Here is a 20,805-nt window from a genome sequence, read left to right as displayed (position 1 = left end):
TACAGAAGTTAAGCTGACTGGTCTGTAATTCCCCGGGCTGTCCTTATTTCCCTTTTTATAGTTGGGCACTAGATTTGCCCTTTTCCAGTTTTCTGGACGCTCTCCTGTCTTCCATGACTTTTCCAAGATAATCACTAATGGCTCAGATATCTCCTCAGTCAGCTCCTTGAGTATTCTAGGATGCATTTCATCAGGCCCTGGTGACTTGAAGACATCTAACTTGTCTAAGTAATTTTTAACTTGTTCTTTCCCTATTTTAGCCTCTGATCCTACCTCATTTTCACTGGCTTTCACTATGTTAGATGTCCAAAATATGTGTTCTGTTTCTCAGATATAATCTTTTACTACCTTATCTGGTTACTGAAAAGTTTATAAAGTCATAAAAAGGTGAAGAGATGGGGAAAACTGAAAAAAAAGTTGGAACAAAAATCTCCTGCAGGAGGACATATGAATCTGCCCGTACTGTACGCATCTCTGTTTCAAAACACATTATGGCAAACATAGCTTGCTTGTATTTCTTAGAAGAGGTGCCTAGATAACATGTTCCAGGACACTTTCCTGTTTCATACTGACATACAGAAATATGAGGACGGATACGTTTGTACAACTTTGTTCACACCAGTAATCGCCAACTCAGATTATGCCTGTTTGTTTTTTGTTTGTTTTTTTTTTTTTTACAATTTTTTGAAATTCAAATTTATAAAATGTAAAATCAATTAGGAATGTTTTTCTTCTGTCTCAGTTCATTTGATGTATGCAGTGGAAATGTAACTGAAGTCTACTTAGTTCCAAAAATCTGTAAAACATTTAATTTAAGAGGAAGAAAAAGTAGGACTGAAACTATCTGCCTACAATATTTGTGCTCTGTATGCAAAATGTGAACAAGCACTTATTTTAAATTAGCTGGGTCATATGCAGTTATATGACAAAGTAGAGCCAGAAAAAATTAAAATTAACATTATTTTTGATACAAATACTTATCCTGGGTAGATACATTTCCCCCCACTCTTACAGTCAGAGAGTACAGTCCAAAAGAAACATGGCTGCCCTTACTTAAAACAAAGTAAAAAACAACCCACACTGTTGCTGCTGTGGAAATGAAAGCACTCAGGCAAATAGAGTACTATTTTTTAAGTAAATTACTGGTTTTGATCTGTGCTTAGTGGACCACTACATCTTGTCATTAGTGAGTTGAACTACTCAATTTAAATAACCAGACTTGATTCTGTGTTCAATTAAATTGAGGTCCCATTAATGAAAAAAAAAATTACTTCCTACAGTCCTACATTGACTAACAGTCATTACTTAATGTGGGTTGGGAATTGACGGAATTAACAGTGTACATTTTTAGTTAAATAAGACACAATGATTTACTGGATACATGCTGGTTTTATTAATTTAATTGAAAACATTCAAAACACTCTTGCTCTTGAACAGGTTACATCTCTATTTGTAATTCAAGAAAATTACTCCTACATGACAACCTAGAAGTGACAACATGCTCTTAATTTTGGAAAAACTGTAATCTGTTAATGAAATAAAATTCCTGAAAAAGGACCCATGCAATGTGCATGCCAGTATTTTCTGATTTTTCTCATACTGCATGTATATTTGGAAGCAAACATTACAATTTATGCAAGTGTATGCTGTTGTACAAGTGAAGATACTTATTTATATTCACTCATGACATTCAAAGATCATCTGGTTTTTAAGTTTGTATTCTAATCCGTTTTTATTCTTGGGCAATAAAAGTGTACACCACCATGGATCTACTTTTGCTCCCTCTGGAGTCAATGTGAGTTTTACCACAGACATCAGTGGGAGCAGGATTGGGCCTGAAAAGTGATTACCAGAACATGGGAGTTCCTATACTTTTAGATGGCATTTAAATAGTGGGTAGGTGTTTATGAAATGAAAAGGAGGATATTATTTAATGAAATTCCATCTTCAGATCCTTGATAAGACACATAGTGATGCACATCTGCTTATCAATGGACAGGCTCAACTATAAAGTCTATCAAGAATTTTTAGTTCAGGTATAAAAAAATTAATTAATAATGCAGTCAAGAGTTCTCCAAGTGCCCTTTAATGCAATGCATCATGGTGTCCTTGAACTTTAAAACAAAAAGACACTTACAATTCTTGGGTGTAGCTTTGAATATTTATTCAAACATATAATTAAATGTCTTGTAAAATTAAACTAGAAAAGACTTTGATATGAAGAATGGAATAAAAATAACAAATAATTACAGTATTTATCTAAGTATTTGTCTGCAATTGTATTTTAAAATAGTCCTGTTATTTTTTGGTTTATGAATACTTTCATATTAGTTACAAGAGTACTGACATATCACTTTAAATTAATTATTCATGGCTCACATATTGTTGCTGTTCTTTAATAAAGATCTTTTAACATTACAGAATTGTTTAAAAGGAGGATTCATTCTTTTGTAGCAAGATATTAAAAGACCTGGGGTGAAATCCTGACGCCGCTGAAGTCAATGCCAAAACTTCAATTGACTTCAATAGGGCCAAGATTTCACCCAGGGTTTCTAAGGGAAGTGTGGCTTTGTGGACAAGCACTGGCTTTTTAAATGGTTTGACCCAAAATCTACTTACCTCTGTAGTGAGGATGCTGAGATCACAGCTATACTTCCAGACATCAACACAATTTGCAAAATTTTTCACCCATAACAATGTGCTAAACTTTACAATATTTCCCATAAAAATTTCAGTGTCAGTTTTTCAGCTGCCTAATCTCTACTTGGGTATACACAACATTTTGCATACATACCCCTGTACTTTGCAGATGCAAATATATGAACATAGGGACTGCCAGACGGGAACATTTCAAGGGTCCATCTAGTCCAGTATCCTCACTCTGACAGTGGCCAGAACCATATGATTCAGAGGATGGCAGAACCCTGAAGTAGGCATGACAATCTGCCCACACATTATAGGTCTCACCCTGATCTCTAATAGTTAGAGACTGGCTAACCCTGGCCTTTGATAATTCTGTTGCTCTTCTCTGAACCCCTTTATATTCTTTTTGAGATGGGTGGCTCAGTAATCTAGGTAAGGATACACCATTGATTTAAATAAAGGCATTATAATATGTTTGCTATTATTCTCCATCCCATTGCTTACGCAGCTTAACATCCTGTTTGATTTTTTTACTGCAGCTGTGCATGAAACAGACATTTTCACTGAGCTGCTTATAATGATGCTCAGATCCCTTTCTTGGGTTGAAACAGTTCACTTAGAAACCAGTAAGGTAGCAGAGTAATTTTTTCCCTCCAATGTGCATTGCATTTATTGACACTCAGCTTCATTGTGTTGCCTGTTCACCAAGCCCTTTTAGGTCTCTCTCAAGTTCTTCACAGTCCTCTCTGGTTCTGACAAACCTAAATGTCATCTGCAAATTTTACTACCTCATTATTCACTCACCTTTCCAGGTCATTAATAAATATATCGAACACCACCACAGGCTCTAGCCTAGAACCTTGAGGCCCCTCTGTTAACATCTTGCCATGATGAAAACTGAATCCTCTTTCCTTTCTGTCTCTTAGGCAGCTTTTTATCTAAGACAGTACTTTGTCTCTCTCCCCCTGTGATTACTTAGTGTCTTTATTAGCTTTTAGCCTTTTTTGCAGAACCTTACAGAATGCCTTTTGGAAGCCTAAATAAATTCTGTCAAAAAGGTTTTCTTCACGCACTATTTTACTGACACATTCAAAGAATTCTAACAGATCAGTGAGACATGATTTTCCATTCCAGAATCCATGCCAGTTCATGAAGTTCATAAAGAAGTATGGGCTGGATGAATGGACTATATGGTGGAGAGAAAGCTGGCTAGATCGTCAGGCTCCACGACCAATGGCTCGATGTCTAGTTGGCAGCTGGTATCAAGCGGAGTGCCCCAAGGGTCTGTCCTGGGGCCAGTTTTGTTCAACATCTTCATTAATGATCTGGATGATGGGATGGATTGCATCCTCAGTAAGTTCGCAAATGACACTAAGCTGGGGGGGGGAGGGTAGATATGCTGTAGTGTAGGGATAGGTTCCAGAATGACCTAGACCAATTGGAGGACTGGGCCAAAAGAAATCTGAAAAGGTTCAACAAGAACAAGTGCAGAATTTTGCACTTAGGATGGAAGAATCCCATGCACTGCTACAGGCTGGGGACCGACTGGCTAAGTGTCAGTTCTGCAGAAAAGGACCTGGAGATTACAGTGGACGAGAAGCTGGATATGAGTCAACAGTGTGCCCTTATTGACAAGAAGGCTAATGGCATATTGGGCTGCATTAGTAGGAGCACTGCTAGCAGATCGAGGGAGTGATTATTCCCATCTATTCGGCACAGGTGAGGCCACATCTGGAGTACTGCGTCCAGTTTTGGACCCCCCCATTACAGAAAGGATGTGGACAAATTGAAGAGAGTCCAGTGGAGGGCAATGAAAATGATTAGTGAGAAGTAACCATGACTTACGAGGAGAGGCTGAGGGAACTGGGCTTGTTCAGTTTGCAGAAGAGAAGAGTGAGGGGGGATTTGATAGCAGCCTTCAACTACCTGAAGGGAGGTTCCAAAGAGGATGGAGCTCAGCTGTTCTCAGTGGTAGCAGATAACAGAACAAGAAGCAATGGTCTCAAGTTTCAGTGGGGGAGGTCTATGTTGGATATTAGGAAACACTATTTCACTAGGAGGGTGGGGAAGTACTGGAATGGGTTACGTAGGGAGGTGGTGGAATCTCCATCCTTAGAGGTTTTTAAGGCCCGGCTTGACAAAGCCCCGGCTGGGATGATTTAGTTGGTGTTGGTCCTGCTTTGAGCTAGATGACCTCCTGAGGTCTCTTCCAACCCTAATCTTCTATGATTCTATGATCTTCCAGATGCTTTGTTATTCTATTGGCAAAACACCCAAGTGTACACTTGTAAAATTCTAACAACTGAACATACAATCATTAGAATTTCCACCTACAAAACTCATTCTAATGGGTTTTGTGCTTCTAAATCTCAGGACTCTGCAAGCATGCGTGTTAGAATTGCTCAAGTATGCATGCATCCTTGCACCTACAAAATGTAGGTGCATTTGTGTGTGCATACAATTTTGGCATGTACTGGTGCCTAGGTGAGAAAACTGGACCCTTAAAATGTGTTATAGGACACATCAAACTGTATCTACCTGTATGCACATTATATTACTATATATCATACACACACATACACGCAGTAATTTTAGTAAGACAGCATACCTGATTCTGATGAAGTTAAGGGACGACCTCCAAATCTTATTTCTGGTTGGCGAAGTTTAGTCATGTTAAGCAGTTGTGTGACTTGTGGCACATCTGTATTTAGCTGGCAGGTTCGAGGAATAGTATCTGTGGGGTCGTCAGCTGTGAATGGAAGACCAAATATATCTGGAATTAAAGACAAAGGCTTCACTTTTTTATAACTAACATGGGCAGAAATGTAGTATGATTAAATTATTTGTTATTTGGGCTGTAAAGGCCAGTTTATATGATCAGATATTTATAACACGTTGTAGTCACTGAAAACCTTGTGCAGCTATTGATTTTTCAAAGAATGTTCTTGTTAATTCTAAAACAACACTGTCAAGTTGATTAGGGCCCAAATGTTACTACAGTTAAACTTGCTAATTTGTGCAAATAACTGGGATAGCGATGGTGAATAAATGAATTCTGTACGTAAACAAAGCTAGTGTCACATAATGTTGGTTCATTATTTTGACAAAAGTTTAGTTTCAGCTATACTACTTCATTTTTCTGATTTTCTGACATGTTGTGCACAAGAATACTGTACTGATCGCTGGTACAATTACTAAAGTTGCAAATATTGAATTCCTAGTAAATACTAGTATTAAACTTTGCTGAGATAGGGACAAATAGTAGTTTGTATTAATTTAACAAAAAAAAAGGTGTGAGAGCAGATTAGCAAGGTGCAACTATTCCCTGAAACCGTTTAGATTTAGTAGGGAATGTTTGTTCTACAGATGCTAATGGCCAAATTTTCCATCTTGATTAACTGGGTCTGTTTTTGAGCTCCCAGTTAGTAGTTTCCACTATTAAGGCCACAGAGATGTCGAAATACCTAGCTAAGCCACCTTCTACACCAGTGGTTCTCAACCAGGGGTATGCATGCCTCTGGTGATACACAGAGGTCTTCCAGGGGGTACATCAATTCCTTTAGATATTTGCCTAGTTTTACAACAGGCTACATAAAAAGCACTAGTAAAGTCAGTACAAACTAAAATTTCAAACAGATGACTTGTTTCTACTGCTCTATATACACACTGAAATGTATTCCAATTGATTTATTTTATAATTATATGGTAAAAATGAGAAAGTCAGCAACTGTTCAGTAATAGTGCACTGTGATATACAATGGTGTCCCTAGCCTCTATGGTGTCCCTAGCCTCTGTTTGTCAGAGGGTGGAGATGGATGGCAGGAGAGAGATCACTTGATCATTACCTGTTAGGTTCACTCCCTCTGGGGCACCTGGCATTGGCCACGGTCGGCAGACAGGATACTGGGCTGGATGGACCTTTGGTCTGACACAGTATGGCCGTTCTTATGTTCTTATGACACTTTTGTTATTTTTGTGTCTGATTTTGTAAGCAAGTAGTTGTAAGAAAGGGGTACAGTAGTCTGGAAGGGTTGAGAGCCACTGTTCTACACCAACTACATCTTCTGTGTAGTCTCATGATGTAGCTCCGTATAGAGAGCACTGCAGTAGTTGCATCTGGAAAATGCTGGTTAAAAAATGGGAGTCTGTGTTTCAAACTCTACCTCTTTCTCTTGTAAAAATAAATATTTTCTTTTTACTTTAATGCTTCAGTCTGGATGAAGAAATTGTAGAGCCCCCACAATAGCAACTTTTAAAAAACAAAGTTGTTAGTTTGTTATCCAGACACATTACAAGCTCATAACTTTTGTTTGAGCTAGAGCATATCTTTCAGAAAAGCATCTAGCAATGCTGGGAGAAGATAGTGATGCAGTCCTGGGATGACCAGGCGTGGTGCCAGAATTTCAGGATAACAGCAGGTACTTTCCAACACATCTGCATGGAGCTCATCTCAAAGCTGCAGCAGCAACACACTAACATGAAAACTCCTCTGTCTGGAGAAGCTCACCACTTCCAGTTGCTACCAGTCAGTAGCTAACCAATTTGCTATTGGTATACTGACTGTCAGGGCTGTTGTCAAGGAGGTGTGTGATGTTCTAAGGAAGGTGCTGATGGTGGGGATCATAGAGCTTGGCAAGGCACAAGAGACTGATGGATTTGCAGGGTTGGGATACCCGAACTGTACTGGGGCCTCTGCTGGGACCCATATGCCTATTCTTTTTGCTCTCCACAGGCTTTACATATCATGAACAGAAAGAGGTATTTCTCCACGTTGCTCTAAGGCCTGGTTGATCACCAAAACAGGCTGACCAACAATGTGGGGTGGTCTGGAAAGGTCCATGATGCTCGGATCTTTTGAAACTCACACCCATTTTCTTCAATGAAAAAAGGAATTTTTGCTGATAGGACCACTATGGACATTAATGGTGTTCTGATTCCCACTCTCATTCTGAGAGACCGAGTTTACACTTTGTTTCCCTGGCTTATGTAGTCTTTTACTGGACATCTGGAAAGGACGAAGGACTTGTTCATCTACAACCTGAGTAGCTGCAGAATGACAGCAGAGCGTGCATTTGGAAGGCTGAAAAGAAGATGGTGTTTTCTCATGAGGAAGCTAAAAGCTGCCAAGCAATATATACCTCGAATGATAACTGCTTGCTGTATTTTGCACAACGTCTGTGAAAGCAAGGGAGAGAGCCTCACCAATGGGAAGGAGCCAGACGTACAGAAACTTCCTATCTCAGTCCTAAAAAGTAGATTGCATTGTTCCAAAATGGTTCCACAAAGCTGGTGTTATATTTACTGCCCATTTGTAAAAATTCCCCAACAAGCACCATTACCCTTTCTAATATGTTGCCCCTTATGCATGGGAGGATCCCCCATAAATATCTGCAAAACCACTTCATTTATTTCTTCAAATACCTCTGTAAAACTCTCCACTGGTATGATGCTTAAAAAAACCATAGAAACTTGACAATGGTTAGGTGAGCTGTGGCCATTGCTTATGCTGATCACTATGGTCTCACCATTACCTTGGTCTCGCTTGTCTGTCTTTTGTATCCACCTATTGTCTCATCTCATACTTAGACTGTAAACCCTTCGAGGCCCCACTGATTTACAATAATAAATAATAATCAATATCTCAAGGTGGCTAAATGGGAAAAGTGCCACTGCTCAAATGAGTTGTACATATTATCTAAATAGATTAGTGTGAAAACTGGAGAGAAGCCTCACACCAAAATAACATGCATATCATGTTGCCAGTGTAGGTAAATCTTCCCCCCTTGCACCTAAATTATCTCCCATGGAAAATAATCTTCCAGGAACTATTATTAAACAATGAGCTTGGAAACCAGAGTGCCAACCACCAAACACTTATATATGCGAGGGCCTAGATCCTCAATGTTTATTAATCTTTATACCTTCATTGCCTTCAGTGGTTCTAAACTGATTTATACCATCTAAATATTTGGTCCTAGTTGTCTAAGAAGGACAAAGCAACTTTGATCAGACATGCATGTTAATTGAAAGTTAATAAATAAATAAGTAATAAATCTAGAATTTGGAATGTGGTATGGTATTTTAATGCAACTAAATTTTGGGCATTTTCCTAATTGTAAAATGTGTCTAAATAAGGAAAATTCATAACTGTACCAAAAATATTAATGCCCACCAACTGTACAATAATCACAGAATGTGATAATCCCACTCATTAAAAATGCAATACACTACAGTGAATGCAGTTTATTAGAACTATCTCCTCATTAAATTAACCACATTACACTAGGAATTTTGCAACTCGTTTAGGCCATTTTTGTATACTTTTAAAAACTGTGGAAAATGGAAGGGAGAAACCATGTACACTGTTAATTTGAAACTAAATGAAGACAAGTACCTCTAGTGCAATTTCTGCCAACTGAGTATATAATGGATTCTCTCCCTGGTTCATACTTAATTCTGATATGGGCAATTTGTTCTATGCTTTCCAAAAGAAAAATGAGAAGTAGCTTCATGACCTCGCATTTCTTTCCCTGATTGGTTGTTTTGTTGAATTAGAAGATAATTTCACCACTCTCCACACCTCATACACAACCAATAGCTAGTTAGTTATCTTCTAGGCACGTGCTGTCTAATCTAATAATAAACAAAGAGAAATTTATCATAAGGCAGCTTTGATTCTGTACATACACAATCCCTCTTTATGTCAATCAAAATTGAAAACCATTGCCAATTGTTTTTTTTTTTTCAGATGGTAGAACCCGTTCAGCTGTCATTCTCATGGAAGCTACTCAACAAAAATTTAAATATGACAGACATACTTTCAGAGAGATATATAAAAATCAGCTAACTAACAGATAGTGAAATGGATGCCTATACACACATCACTGCTCTGTAACAACCATTACCCTGTCAGAACAAAACACTTACAAATTCAAATAATCTGGATAGAATGGCACAAACTAATATACCCTCAGAGTGTCTTTTTGACAATAATTCACATGGATTGGAATTCTTTGCAGTCAGTCTGGTAAAGCACAAAGGTACAGTTATTTAAATCACTGACACATCTGCACTGACCATATAGTTCCAGAATTAATATGACAATACATTATCTAAACACATGATCTCCTCCATCTCTTGGACAGTGTGAATACTTACACTGACTTAACTTCACTATCGAGTTTTAGTTTCTACTGCTCACACTGATGACACTGCACTACTCTGCAGTTGGGATTTTTAGAAACAGATTAGGTGTCAAACTGCTACTGAAAGTCACTAGGAGTCAGGTGCTTAACTCACAGAATGCTTTTGAAAATCCCACCCTAAATCTCTATGACCATTTCTTCCTGTTCCCTGTGCCCTGCCAAGTCATTTACTTAGCTTCTCCCTTGAAATCCCTCTCTTAATGTTTTCTGTGTATCTTCTCTCCTTCTGCGTGGAACACTTTTCTAGTACAGTAATCAAGTGCTTTCTCTCCATAGTTCTCCTGAAAATACACTTTTTACGTGAAGTTCTTCAATGTTAATTCCCAAAGAAACTTATGATACATAACTCTATATAATAAATCCCTAATATCTACTGGTATCTATACTGGTTTGGAACTGGTCATCTTGTTATCTGGGGTCCCATGTATCCAATTTATACTGTAATCCTATGGCAGGGACTCTATTTTCTTCTAGGTTTAATGCAAGGCCAAGTAGAATGGTGGTACCCAATACATAATTCATAGGGGGTGTTCTGTGGTGGGCTGTGGACAGACTAATGGAAAAGGGATTTTTTTGGTGTGGGGGTAGAAAGAGAAGACACCGCAATAGTCCATAGATGCCAGTGCAACAAGGCCCATGCCCTACCCTGCATAAGTGGCTAAATTGGCCTTGCGCAGCCCCTACATAGGGGAGGTGCAAGTTGCCTCCCATCCATCCGTGCTGGGTGTGGTGAAGGGATGAATCGGTCTCACCAGGCAAATGACAGTCTAGTGGTTAGGATGCTAGCCTGGGACTGTAGAGACCTGGGGTCACTGTCTTGCTCCACTATGGACTTTCTGAGTGACCTTGAGAATTCAGCCTCTGTTCCTCACCTGTAAGCTGCAGAGAATAAGACTTCCTTAACTAACAAGGATGTTTTGAAGACAAACCCAATAAAGACTGTGGGGCACTCAGATAATATGGCAACAGGGACCACATAAGTATCTCTGATCATTCAGTATATTTCATTTGTATAATTTTCCTTTCTGGCAGTCTTTGTGAGAAGAGTAGATTCCACATTGGGCCACTTTCAGTTCTCTTTAGATTCTTTGCCATGAAAAGATGGCATTCAAATTGCAATTAGAATTTTAATAATCTAGGACTGAGCTACATTAAAACCTTTCTGTTTAATGCACCTTAAGATCATCAGGAAGTAGGAGAGTGACTTGCAGTCTCCCAGCTAACATGTCCTTGAACTGTTTAAAGAAGAAAGCCTTCATCAGCTGTTAAATCTCCAAGCTAGAGGTAATCGGGGAACTGCTGGAGGACAGCTAATTTACATGTTTTTCATCCTGACCAGAAGCCACCTTGGGGAATGACATCTCCCTTTTTTCAGCAGAAACAGTCACTGATAATTAAGCAATAAGCCATCTTCTAAACTACATGATAAAATACCTCCACATAGAGTTTTTCCAGAAAAGTATTAAAAAGGTATTCTAAACAAAAGAGGAGATCTTTCCCACAGGACAGTATTAATGAAGCTGGCACTCTATAAAATGTATATAGCTACATTTACCTGATGTCATCTATTGTCCAAGAAGACTAGATGTGTATGACCTAAACACACTTCAATTTTCATGAAATCACATAATTTCTCAAATGATTAATTCAAAGATTGTGGTCAAGAAGCGTTTGTTTTTACAATATGAACAGTAATGACGGAGATAACATAATATCATCTGTAACACACCATCTTCCTCAGCTGTATCTTGAGGCTTTGATTTCAAAGTGAAGATCTTTCTCAGTTTACAGTTGGCTGAGATGATAATTCCATCCAAAGACTGGAAAACAGCTCCTCTGAATATTTCACTGGTGAATGCTACCAAGTCAATGCACAAATTGCACCACTAGAATAGAGAAGGAAACCATTTTAGTGCAATCCTTACATAAACTATTGCAGTGTAGCAAAACTTATAGAACCACAGTAATTTAGGGCTGGCAGGGACCTTGAGAGATTATCTTGTCCAAAACCTGTGCTGAGGTGCTATAGTATACCTAGATTATAACTTGCAGATGTTTGCCTAATCTATACTTAAAAACCTCCAATGAGAGGGATTCGACAACCTCCCTTAGAAACCAATTCCAGTGCTTAACTATCCTTACAGTTAGAAAGTTTTTTAATATCTTAAATCTCCCTTGCTGCAGATTAAGCCCATTACTAATTGTCCTACCTTCAGTGGACATAGACAACAATTGGTCATGATCCCCTTAACAACAACCGTTAACATATCTGAAGACTGTCTAGCTCTCTGCTAACTAAACTTGCAGTATGGGATTGGACTCACTGATAGTTTTCCTTTATGCATAATATTTCACTATTTTAAAAATAATCTGTTACCACTGCAGTAGTTACACATGTAACAGTCATTTATATATACAAACTAGTAATTGCATATATAAAATTGGTGACTGCATGCTCAAATGAGCACAATTATCCAGGGCATCCTTACAAAGATGGTTTTGCAGACACAACTGGAGAAGCAAATTATGAGAAGAATTTGTTAACTGCAAGTGTTTTGATACAAAGTTTGGCTACTTTCAGTACTTTAAAGGTTGCTTAATTTCATTATAGCTTTTATCTACTTTTATAGACAGTGCTTAAAAACTCTCTGGTAACTTCTTATATCAACATTCCCCCATGAATTGAAACAGGTGCTGTCCCCTCACATCCTCCAAAATAATGGTACATGGTGACTAGTGCGCTGTCTGCACTAGGAAACTGTACTATATTTAAACACTTTTTTTAAACTATTTAGTTAGCTAACACGGTGACCCCATGACTTTAAGAAGAACAAACTACGTTCAGCATCACGTCAGGTCGTTATGACACGATACTGAATTGTCCTGTTCTTGTCTACATTCTCAGAATCAAGGTCAGCATTATGTCACCTAACTGGATGATTAAAACCAGTGTTAAACAGGGTTTAAATACAATGCAATTTCTTAGCACAGACAAGACCTTGGTGATTATTTTTCCACTAGGTAAAAAAAGACAGCCAAAAATTGTACTATATTATGGCACTAGTCTTTCTTATATTACTCAGATAGCTCCTGCACTTTTGTCAGTTTCAATTTTATTCAAAGAGAAGTTAACATCTGTGCATAAAGTTGATTTTTGTATAATATAGACATATAAGTAGCTGAACATATATCTTGTTGAATATTTTTCCCTAGAAAAATAGAATTTAAAAGGTCCAATATATATAAAAAACCCCTGTATCTACATGCCAAATGTAAAACATATTGGGGGAAAAAATTGAGTGCACAAATTAAATTTAATCCAGGCAGCTTTAAAAGAAAACTGCATCCATTATTTTTCTGCTCCTAAATCTGAAAGTTCAAAAGGTAAGAAATATGTATTATGAATAAACTGTGCAAGTTAATGAAAACACAATTTTTAATTATAATTGACATTTCTAAGTCTAGTACTGGAGCAGTCACTTTGCTGAAGAACTGCAGTCATTTGTAAAAATAGCAGTACAGGAAGCCCGTGTTTGAGAATGTAAGCCACATTCCGTCTGGTTTCAACACAAAAGAAGTGTTTGGAAATAGCACTGAATTACACATGACAAAAATGCAGTGCCTCCTGGATAGAGCTGTGCAGGGTACAGGACTGGGACTCAGGAGACCTGGCTTCTATTCCCAGCTCTGCCACTGGCCAACTGGCTTGACCTTGGGCAAGTCACTTCACTGTGTCTTAGTTTGCCCATCTGTAAAATGGTGATAAATGATACTTACTTCTTTGCAATGTGTTTTGAGATCTACAGATGAAAAGTACTATATAAGAGCTAGGTGTGATTAAGGGACTAAAAGTTCAATACAATTATTGGGGTTTACATTTGAACACAGTAGATACCAGTATTAATCATCACATCTATATAAAATTTTAAAAAAGGTCATGCAACCTTGGCTGTGGAGAAAAGCAATCTTTTATTGCTAAAAACAAACATGCCCCTCTTTAAACATCTGCCACAATTAAAAGGCAGCTAGCCATCAGATTTTAAAAAAAAAGGTTAAGTACTCACGATGCTCACAGAGTTTAGACCTATTCTTTAACAAGCAATGGCTGTTCAGGGGTTAAGGTTATTAAAACATTTTGTCATTATATTTGATCAGACTATTGAGTCAGATCTCTGATGAAAGATTTATTATCTGAATGAAACCCTGTAATTGAAGTTCATATTCTGATTGAATTTAATTTACTGTACATTAATGCATACTTTAGTCTTGACACATTAGTGTTAGTCTGACACCAAGACCAACTAATTGAAATTGTATTGAAGAAAAATAATTTATTTCAATGGATCTTGAATTAATGACTACTTCAGTGGTATGGCCTGGTGCATATTAATTTTTTTAAAACAGCTCTTGCCAAAAAACTAAAGGAAGTTAGAAGTACAAATTAACATAACTGCCTTCAACTAAATGATAATAAAATAACCCCTTAATAATTTTAGAGTTCTCTATGAAATATTTTTTTTCTTATGTCTAGTCTTATATCCTGTAGCTACCTGTGTAGAATTCTATGTAAAAACAAGTGACATTTCAAAGTAGGTGCTAATGCTTACTCAGAGTTCCACTGAAGGTGATAAAGTTAACTTCAGGTGAGGGTGAGTGAGAAAAGGAGGGCTGCTAACGAAACAGAATCAGAAAGGAAAACAATATGTTTCAGCCATGTTGAAGAGATGGAGCTTGTGAGAGATCAATAGGTCATGAATGGTAGTGAGCTTGGAAACAGAGCAGGAATTCCAAATGTATCGGAAGGGAAGGACAGCAGGTGGGAGGGCAACAGACAGCAACAAGGATAGAGAAAACAGAGCCTAACGGACAAGAAGGAAGTCAAAGGGTGGTAAGGAGATGGGGAGGTTGTGGGTTTATATGCAGAGAAAGTCATGAATAGGACCAATAGCCAGTAGCTAGGAGAAGACAGACAGAGAGAGGTGATGAAGAGATCTGTGAGTAGAGAGAAAGCACCAAAAAAGAAATGGATTATGGGAGAATAGGAAGAGGCAGAGTTTTTACAATAGATAGAGGGCACCAATTATAACAGATCCACAGCCTCCTCAGATTTTGATTATCACTCAGATCTTCATAGATAAGCAGTTCTGATACCATCAAGTAGAGAACATACATATACATAAAAATAGCTACACAAACGCGGGCACACGCACCAGATATTGCATATCTCCTGTTCAGTTAGACAAAGCTCTCTTTCAAGTGTCTTGAGTTAACAGGATTTTATCTGGTCTGTAAAGCTATAAAGTCTTCTGATACAAATAGAAATATCCTGTTCAACAGTACTTTAAGTAACATATCCAAGATACCTACTATTTTGCGTTTGATCATAAAAAGAGGAAGTTTTGCATGCAGAGGGGTTATAGATAACTCCTTATGGACCGTTGATAAATACAATCTTCTTTTAATGTTTCCTAAATCAGTTACCCTGTAAAGAGACAGTCGGGGTGGGGAGAGGAGAGGAAGAAATGGATCTTAGTCAATTCAATAACCTCTATCTTTGCGCAACCACAGAAAACTATTATTCATATGCAGAACCTTTATATCGGGGATAGCAAATGGGGAATTTAAGAATTACCTTTTTTACAAGATAAGTAATGGGATTTCTTTCTCAAATTCAAACTTAGTGGCTACAAACCTGCATATATAAAATCACTTTACATGCTAATTTTATTTCAGAGCTCTACACTCTTCGCTGGATTTCCACAGTCCTTCAGCCTATAAAAGAATTCAATTTGTATGAACTCAGAAGCCACTAGCCTCTAATAATCATGCTTATTTTGGTCCCTTAAGCTTGTGTTATCTTGGGACACACTGTCACCTACTAAATAGGAAAACATTATGGGTTTTCTCTTCCTAAAAATGCACCTGTCATTTTATATAGGCTCTTTGTTGGCTTAAAGATAGACACAAAACATTGTCTGTCAGTTTCACTTCCTGAGCACATATCTCTAAACCTGAATTATAATACATAAGTTTATTGCTCACTATTCAGGTCACCTCCCAGTGACACCAAGGAGACTGAATTTGAACATCTGTAATAGATTTAGACCACAGCCATGATCACACAGATTAGGTTTGCTTAAAATTGATAAAGAGGCTCATTTTAATGTTCTGCTTCCTTCAGGTCTCAGGGGTAACAGAACAGGCTTAATATCGCCCTACCTGTTCCACATTGTTATACTGAGAACTGATGTTACCTTAAAGGCTGTATTTTATACCTGGAAATCAGGATCCATTCATCTGCGATTTTAAAACAACTTTGTGTATTTCTACTAGACTGATAATTTTCTAAAATGTACAGCCCCCCTAAGATGACGACAATTCATTCTCACAATCAACTTTCAATCAATGTTTAGAGTTTTGATTTTTTTTCTTTTTAAACCTACTTAGTAAATGTGAAACCTAAATGCAATGTTACAGTTTCAAATGGTAAGAAACTGTCCCTCACATATGTCAGGTCTTTCCCTTCTGTTCTGCAAAATTTAGGCTTTGATTTTACAAAAAAGAAGACAGTCTCTAGCTCTTTGTTACTTGTGAAGACAGCTTTCCCAAGGTAAACTAAAACTTATCAGCTCCCTCAGAACTGCGAGAGCCTTCAGCCATCTGAACCTCAGCCTGTACTTCAGACATTGGCAGGGGAATAAGATAAATCATCTGTATAGTGACCCTGAACATGTTAGGAATGCTGGGCAACTTTTGAAAAATTTCCCTAGTGTAGAAGATAGAACTGCCTTGTCTCGTCAGGTCAGACCATCTCTCGGGTTCAGTAAAGAGAAGGCCTAATAGTGTGATGGCAAACCCCTGCCTCTCACCATGCAGTGATGGTAGTAGTTATAATAGTGCTCCTAGGGTTGATACGGATGCTGAGGCTCACTGCAACATTGAGAATGTTAGTAAATAGTCCCCACTAAAGAAATATCCAAAAGGTGTGACATCCTTGCCCCATCAGACTTGTCTAATCAAAACAAGTTTCCAGTGATTCATATATAGATAATTCTTTTTCTCTTAAGATAGTTCTGGTCTAAGAACATGAGAACAGCCATACCAGGCCAGAACAATGGTCCTTCTACCCCAGTAGCCTGTCTTTCTGCAGTGGCAAATGCCAGGTGCTTCAGAGGGAATGAACAGAACAGATTGATCATCGAGTGATCCATCCCCTGTCATCCTCTCCCAGCTTCTGGCAATGAGAGGCTAGGAACACTCAGAATATGGTGTTGCATCCCTGCCCATCCTGGCTAATAGCCACTGATGGACCTATCCTCCATGAACTTACCTAGTTCTTATTTGAACCTTCTTATAGTTTTGGCCTTCACGGCATCCCCTGGCAACAAGTTCCACAGGTCAACAGTGTGTTGCATGAAGAAGTACTTCCTTATGTTTGTTTTAAACCTGATGCATATTAATTTCATTGCGTGACCTCTAGTTCTTGTGTTATATGAAGGAGTAAATAACATTTCTTTATTCACTTTCTCCACCCCAGTCAAAATTTTATAGACCTCTATCATATCCCCTCTTAGTCATTTCTTTCCCAGGCTGAAAAATCCCAGTGTTTTTAATCTCTCCTGATATGGAAGCTGTTCCATACCCCTAATCATATTTGTTGACCTTCTCTCTTCCTAGAACCGTTTTGTTCTGTTCCTAGAATAGTTTTGTAACCTCACCAGAAGCTTTGAAAACCCCTAATCGTAAGTTTTTAGTTTGAAAAAAATCAGTTCACATCCTTTCTTTCATTTTGTTCTGTGCTTTCAACAGTAAGTTTTACATAACATGTTTACACATTAAAATTACTTGACTTTCACCCACTTTGGGCAATTTACAATTTCAACCCAAATGGATTCAACACAACACATCTCCTAACTATGTGAATCTCCGAGGGTTCTGCTGGCGGCTGCAGACAGAGGTGGGTATGTGAAGGAGTGGCTTCAGAGCATCCATTAGCTACTTTCCTCGTTCCCTAGTATTAGTGGCAGCTGACTACAAGGATGATGGAATTTTTGGCAAATTTCCACAACTTGTTGTTCCTCTGCTTTTCCCTTGAGCACCCTCTGCTTTTTCTCCTCCTACAGGGAAACCAAACAGAGGGGAAGCAACAGTTCAACAGCTGCTCCCTCTGCAGCAGCCCTCACAGGACCCCAACACTTATGGGCTGGGGAAGGAGAATTCACACCCCTGCTGTTCTTGTACTTTTATGTAAGCATAGCTTCCATTGGCTCCCATAAGATCAGGCTGTTGGTGTCTAAAATTGAGCAATTAATATGAGAGGCCACTAGTTGTAATGTCCGCATTACTTAAACCAGTGGTCCCCAAACTGTGGGGAGGCACATGGTGAGGCTTAGGCCAGCCCCCACAGTGGGCGGGAGGGAGCATCACCAAGCTCTGGACGCAGCTCTGTTCTGTCCTCAGCCCAGCTCTGGCCCCAGCTGCAGCTCCACTCTGCCCCCTCCTCCATCCCCAGCCCAGCTCTGCCCTCCTTACCTCTCCACCCCCAGGCCAGCAGTGCCTCTAGCCCCAGCTCCTCCCCCAGACCCGCCTTCAGCCCAAGCTCCTGTGCTGAGGAAACTGTCCAGTAATGGGGGCAGGGGGCGCGCGGAGCAGGAGGAGAGCCCAGACAGATTCCATTACTGGTACCGGGGGCGGCGGGGGGGGGGGGGGGAAGACGCAACAGGAAAAGCTTGGGTACCTCTGACTTACACAGAGCCCAATCTTACTCCCATTGAACTTAACTGCACAATTCCCAATGGAGAGTACTGCTCCGTATGAAGCCAATGGCAAAACACTGAGAGTCGGACTGGATCCAAGTGAGAGCCTATGAGTATGTTACGCACACCTTTCCAAATGAGTAGCAATAAAAACATAATAGTACCCCACATCTTTAAAGATTTGTTTGCAACATATGTTTAACAGTAATCATTTATCCTGTTTTATTCATATTTTTTTTAGTCTTTTCCCCTCTGAAATATATTAGTTACTGTAGCAATAAAGAAGGCAGTGGGTTGCATTGGCGGGTGTAACTCAGTCATATCCAAATGTGCAGTACAAAGCACAGTCATTCAGATAATGACCAGCAGTTTACACCATCCGCCGTAAAATGCCGGAGTTAAATGTGATGGTTTCCATGACCATATTTGTGGTATAAACAGTAACACACTGAGATGTGATTATAATTACACTGGAAGAAATATTTGTTCTTTCTTGAAATAAATTGTAAATCTGCACATACATATTTATATTCTGTTCAGGGACTACATTTGAACAGTCAGAGGTAGACCTGGAGAAACAGGAATTGCTTAATATGCTGTAAAAGTAATTTATTTTGGGAAACAAACTGAATTGTTATTTAAGATTTAGTATAGCTTTTTATACTTTCATTACAGTACTTCTTGCAGGCTATAACTAAACGGAGAGGTCTGAACAGTTAACACATCCATCAAGAAGCTCGTATTTGGGACAATGCAGATACTGAGAGATTAGAATTTGGAATCTTATTTGCACAATGACTTGTAAGGTACGTGCTATGAAACTCAGCCTTTATTTTTGCTATCAAAAACATAACCTATGTTTAACCTATGAAGACAAGAAACATCTGCATTACTTTCCTTGTACTCAGAGACATATGAAAAACGCCATATAAGAGTTAATGTGTTTTTATTGTATCTGCGCTTGAGTATTCATATTTAAGGGTCAGACATGCGATAGAAAAGTAATGAGACCACGTTGAGAAAAAATGAGGTAGTCAACAAGAAAATCAACCTCATTTATAATAATATTCCTGTGATCAGCAGGTGCATAACTCTCTCAGCTATGGTCATTAACGACATTCATTCCACACTTAACATCTACATTTGCAAACCATTTGAAAGTAAAATTACTTTTCAATTCAATTTTCAATTCTATTTTATATCTTCAATTTTGATTGACTATTTTCCTCACAATGGCAACTATAGTGAGAATGTGAGTAAATGGTAGCTACTACCCAGGAGTATAGACAAACTCATCTACTCAGATTACCTATTCACTTTGCTACTGTATAGACAATAATTTACAACCATTTGTTAATGTTCACTTCAAGGCTTAAAATGAAGTTGGAAAAAAAATGATGTTAGGCTGCTGAAGGGATGCTTCATTTATTAGACTTACTTGTTCTAAATATGAAGCTGTTTCCTCTCTTTTTAAATGACTCAACCTGGAAACTTAACGGGTATGAAAGCAAAATCTTCTTCCACTAATACAAAAAAAAAATTGGAGATATACCAATCTCCTAGAACTGGAAAGGACCTTGAAAGGTCATTGAGTCCAGCCCCCTGCCTTCACTAGCAGGACCAATTTTTGCCCCAGATCCCTAAGTGGTCTCCTCAAGGATTGAACTCACAACCCTGGGTTTAGCAGGCCAATGCTCAAACCACTGAGCTATCCCTCCCCTCCTGTGAAAAAGGAACTCCCATATAATTCACCGTTCATTGAAAACTTTGAAACTTTTGTTGTGTACTCCAACAGAGAGCCAGCTAGTAAAACTTGACAATTATTGGTATGGAGGGACAAATGTTTTTTTTTTTTTTTTTTAACAACAAACCCATAGATAGATTTTTCATCATCCATCATCCACAAAAAGTGCTTTAAAAAAAAAAGGTTAGAGCATCATCCCCATTTTACAGAAACCAAGGAAAGGAAAAGTGAGTGAAGTCAGTCACAGACACACACACTTCTCTCTCATCTCATAATAGTTTATATTTACTTAGTGCCTTATTTTATGCACTGTGTATAACCTGATGTCCTGATGTCACCTAGTCTACACTTTTTTTTTTTAGTTAATTGCAGCAGCTGCAGCCTTAAGCCTGACCCATCCACACTTTTTCAGCTTTTTTTTTTTTTTTAAATTTCTTTCTTTTTTCTAATTTATTCT

At 38.4% G+C, this 20,805-nt stretch overlaps 1 protein-coding gene across 19 annotated transcripts in view; it reads right to left on the bottom strand.

Moving 5' to 3' along the window:
• The window catches only part of CFAP20DC (CFAP20 domain containing), a 175,277-nt gene that overhangs the window by 94,889 nt on the left and 59,583 nt on the right, over positions 1 to 20,805 (bottom strand). For 17 of the 19 annotated variants that reach the window (XM_039482113.1, XM_039482124.1, XM_039482114.1 and 14 more), the window contains exons 6-8: positions 15,216 to 15,330; positions 11,578 to 11,734; positions 5,252 to 5,416 (exon numbers count right to left, since the gene is read on the bottom strand). In XM_039482113.1, the coding sequence (XP_039338047.1) occupies positions 5,252 to 5,416; positions 11,578 to 11,734; positions 15,216 to 15,330 (437 nt within the window). The remainder of the gene's footprint in view (positions 1 to 5,251; positions 5,417 to 11,577; positions 11,735 to 15,215; positions 15,331 to 20,805) is intronic. The other 2 variants (XM_039482111.1, XM_039482112.1) reach the window with 1 other exon arrangement.

This window comes from Mauremys reevesii, linkage group 7 (genome assembly GCF_016161935.1).
Source record: "Mauremys reevesii isolate NIE-2019 linkage group 7, ASM1616193v1, whole genome shotgun sequence".
NCBI classification, from domain to species: domain Eukaryota; kingdom Metazoa; phylum Chordata; order Testudines; family Geoemydidae; genus Mauremys; species Mauremys reevesii.
The sequence above is the reverse complement of the archived record's forward strand: the minus strand, read 5'-3'. Positions and strand labels throughout refer to the sequence as shown.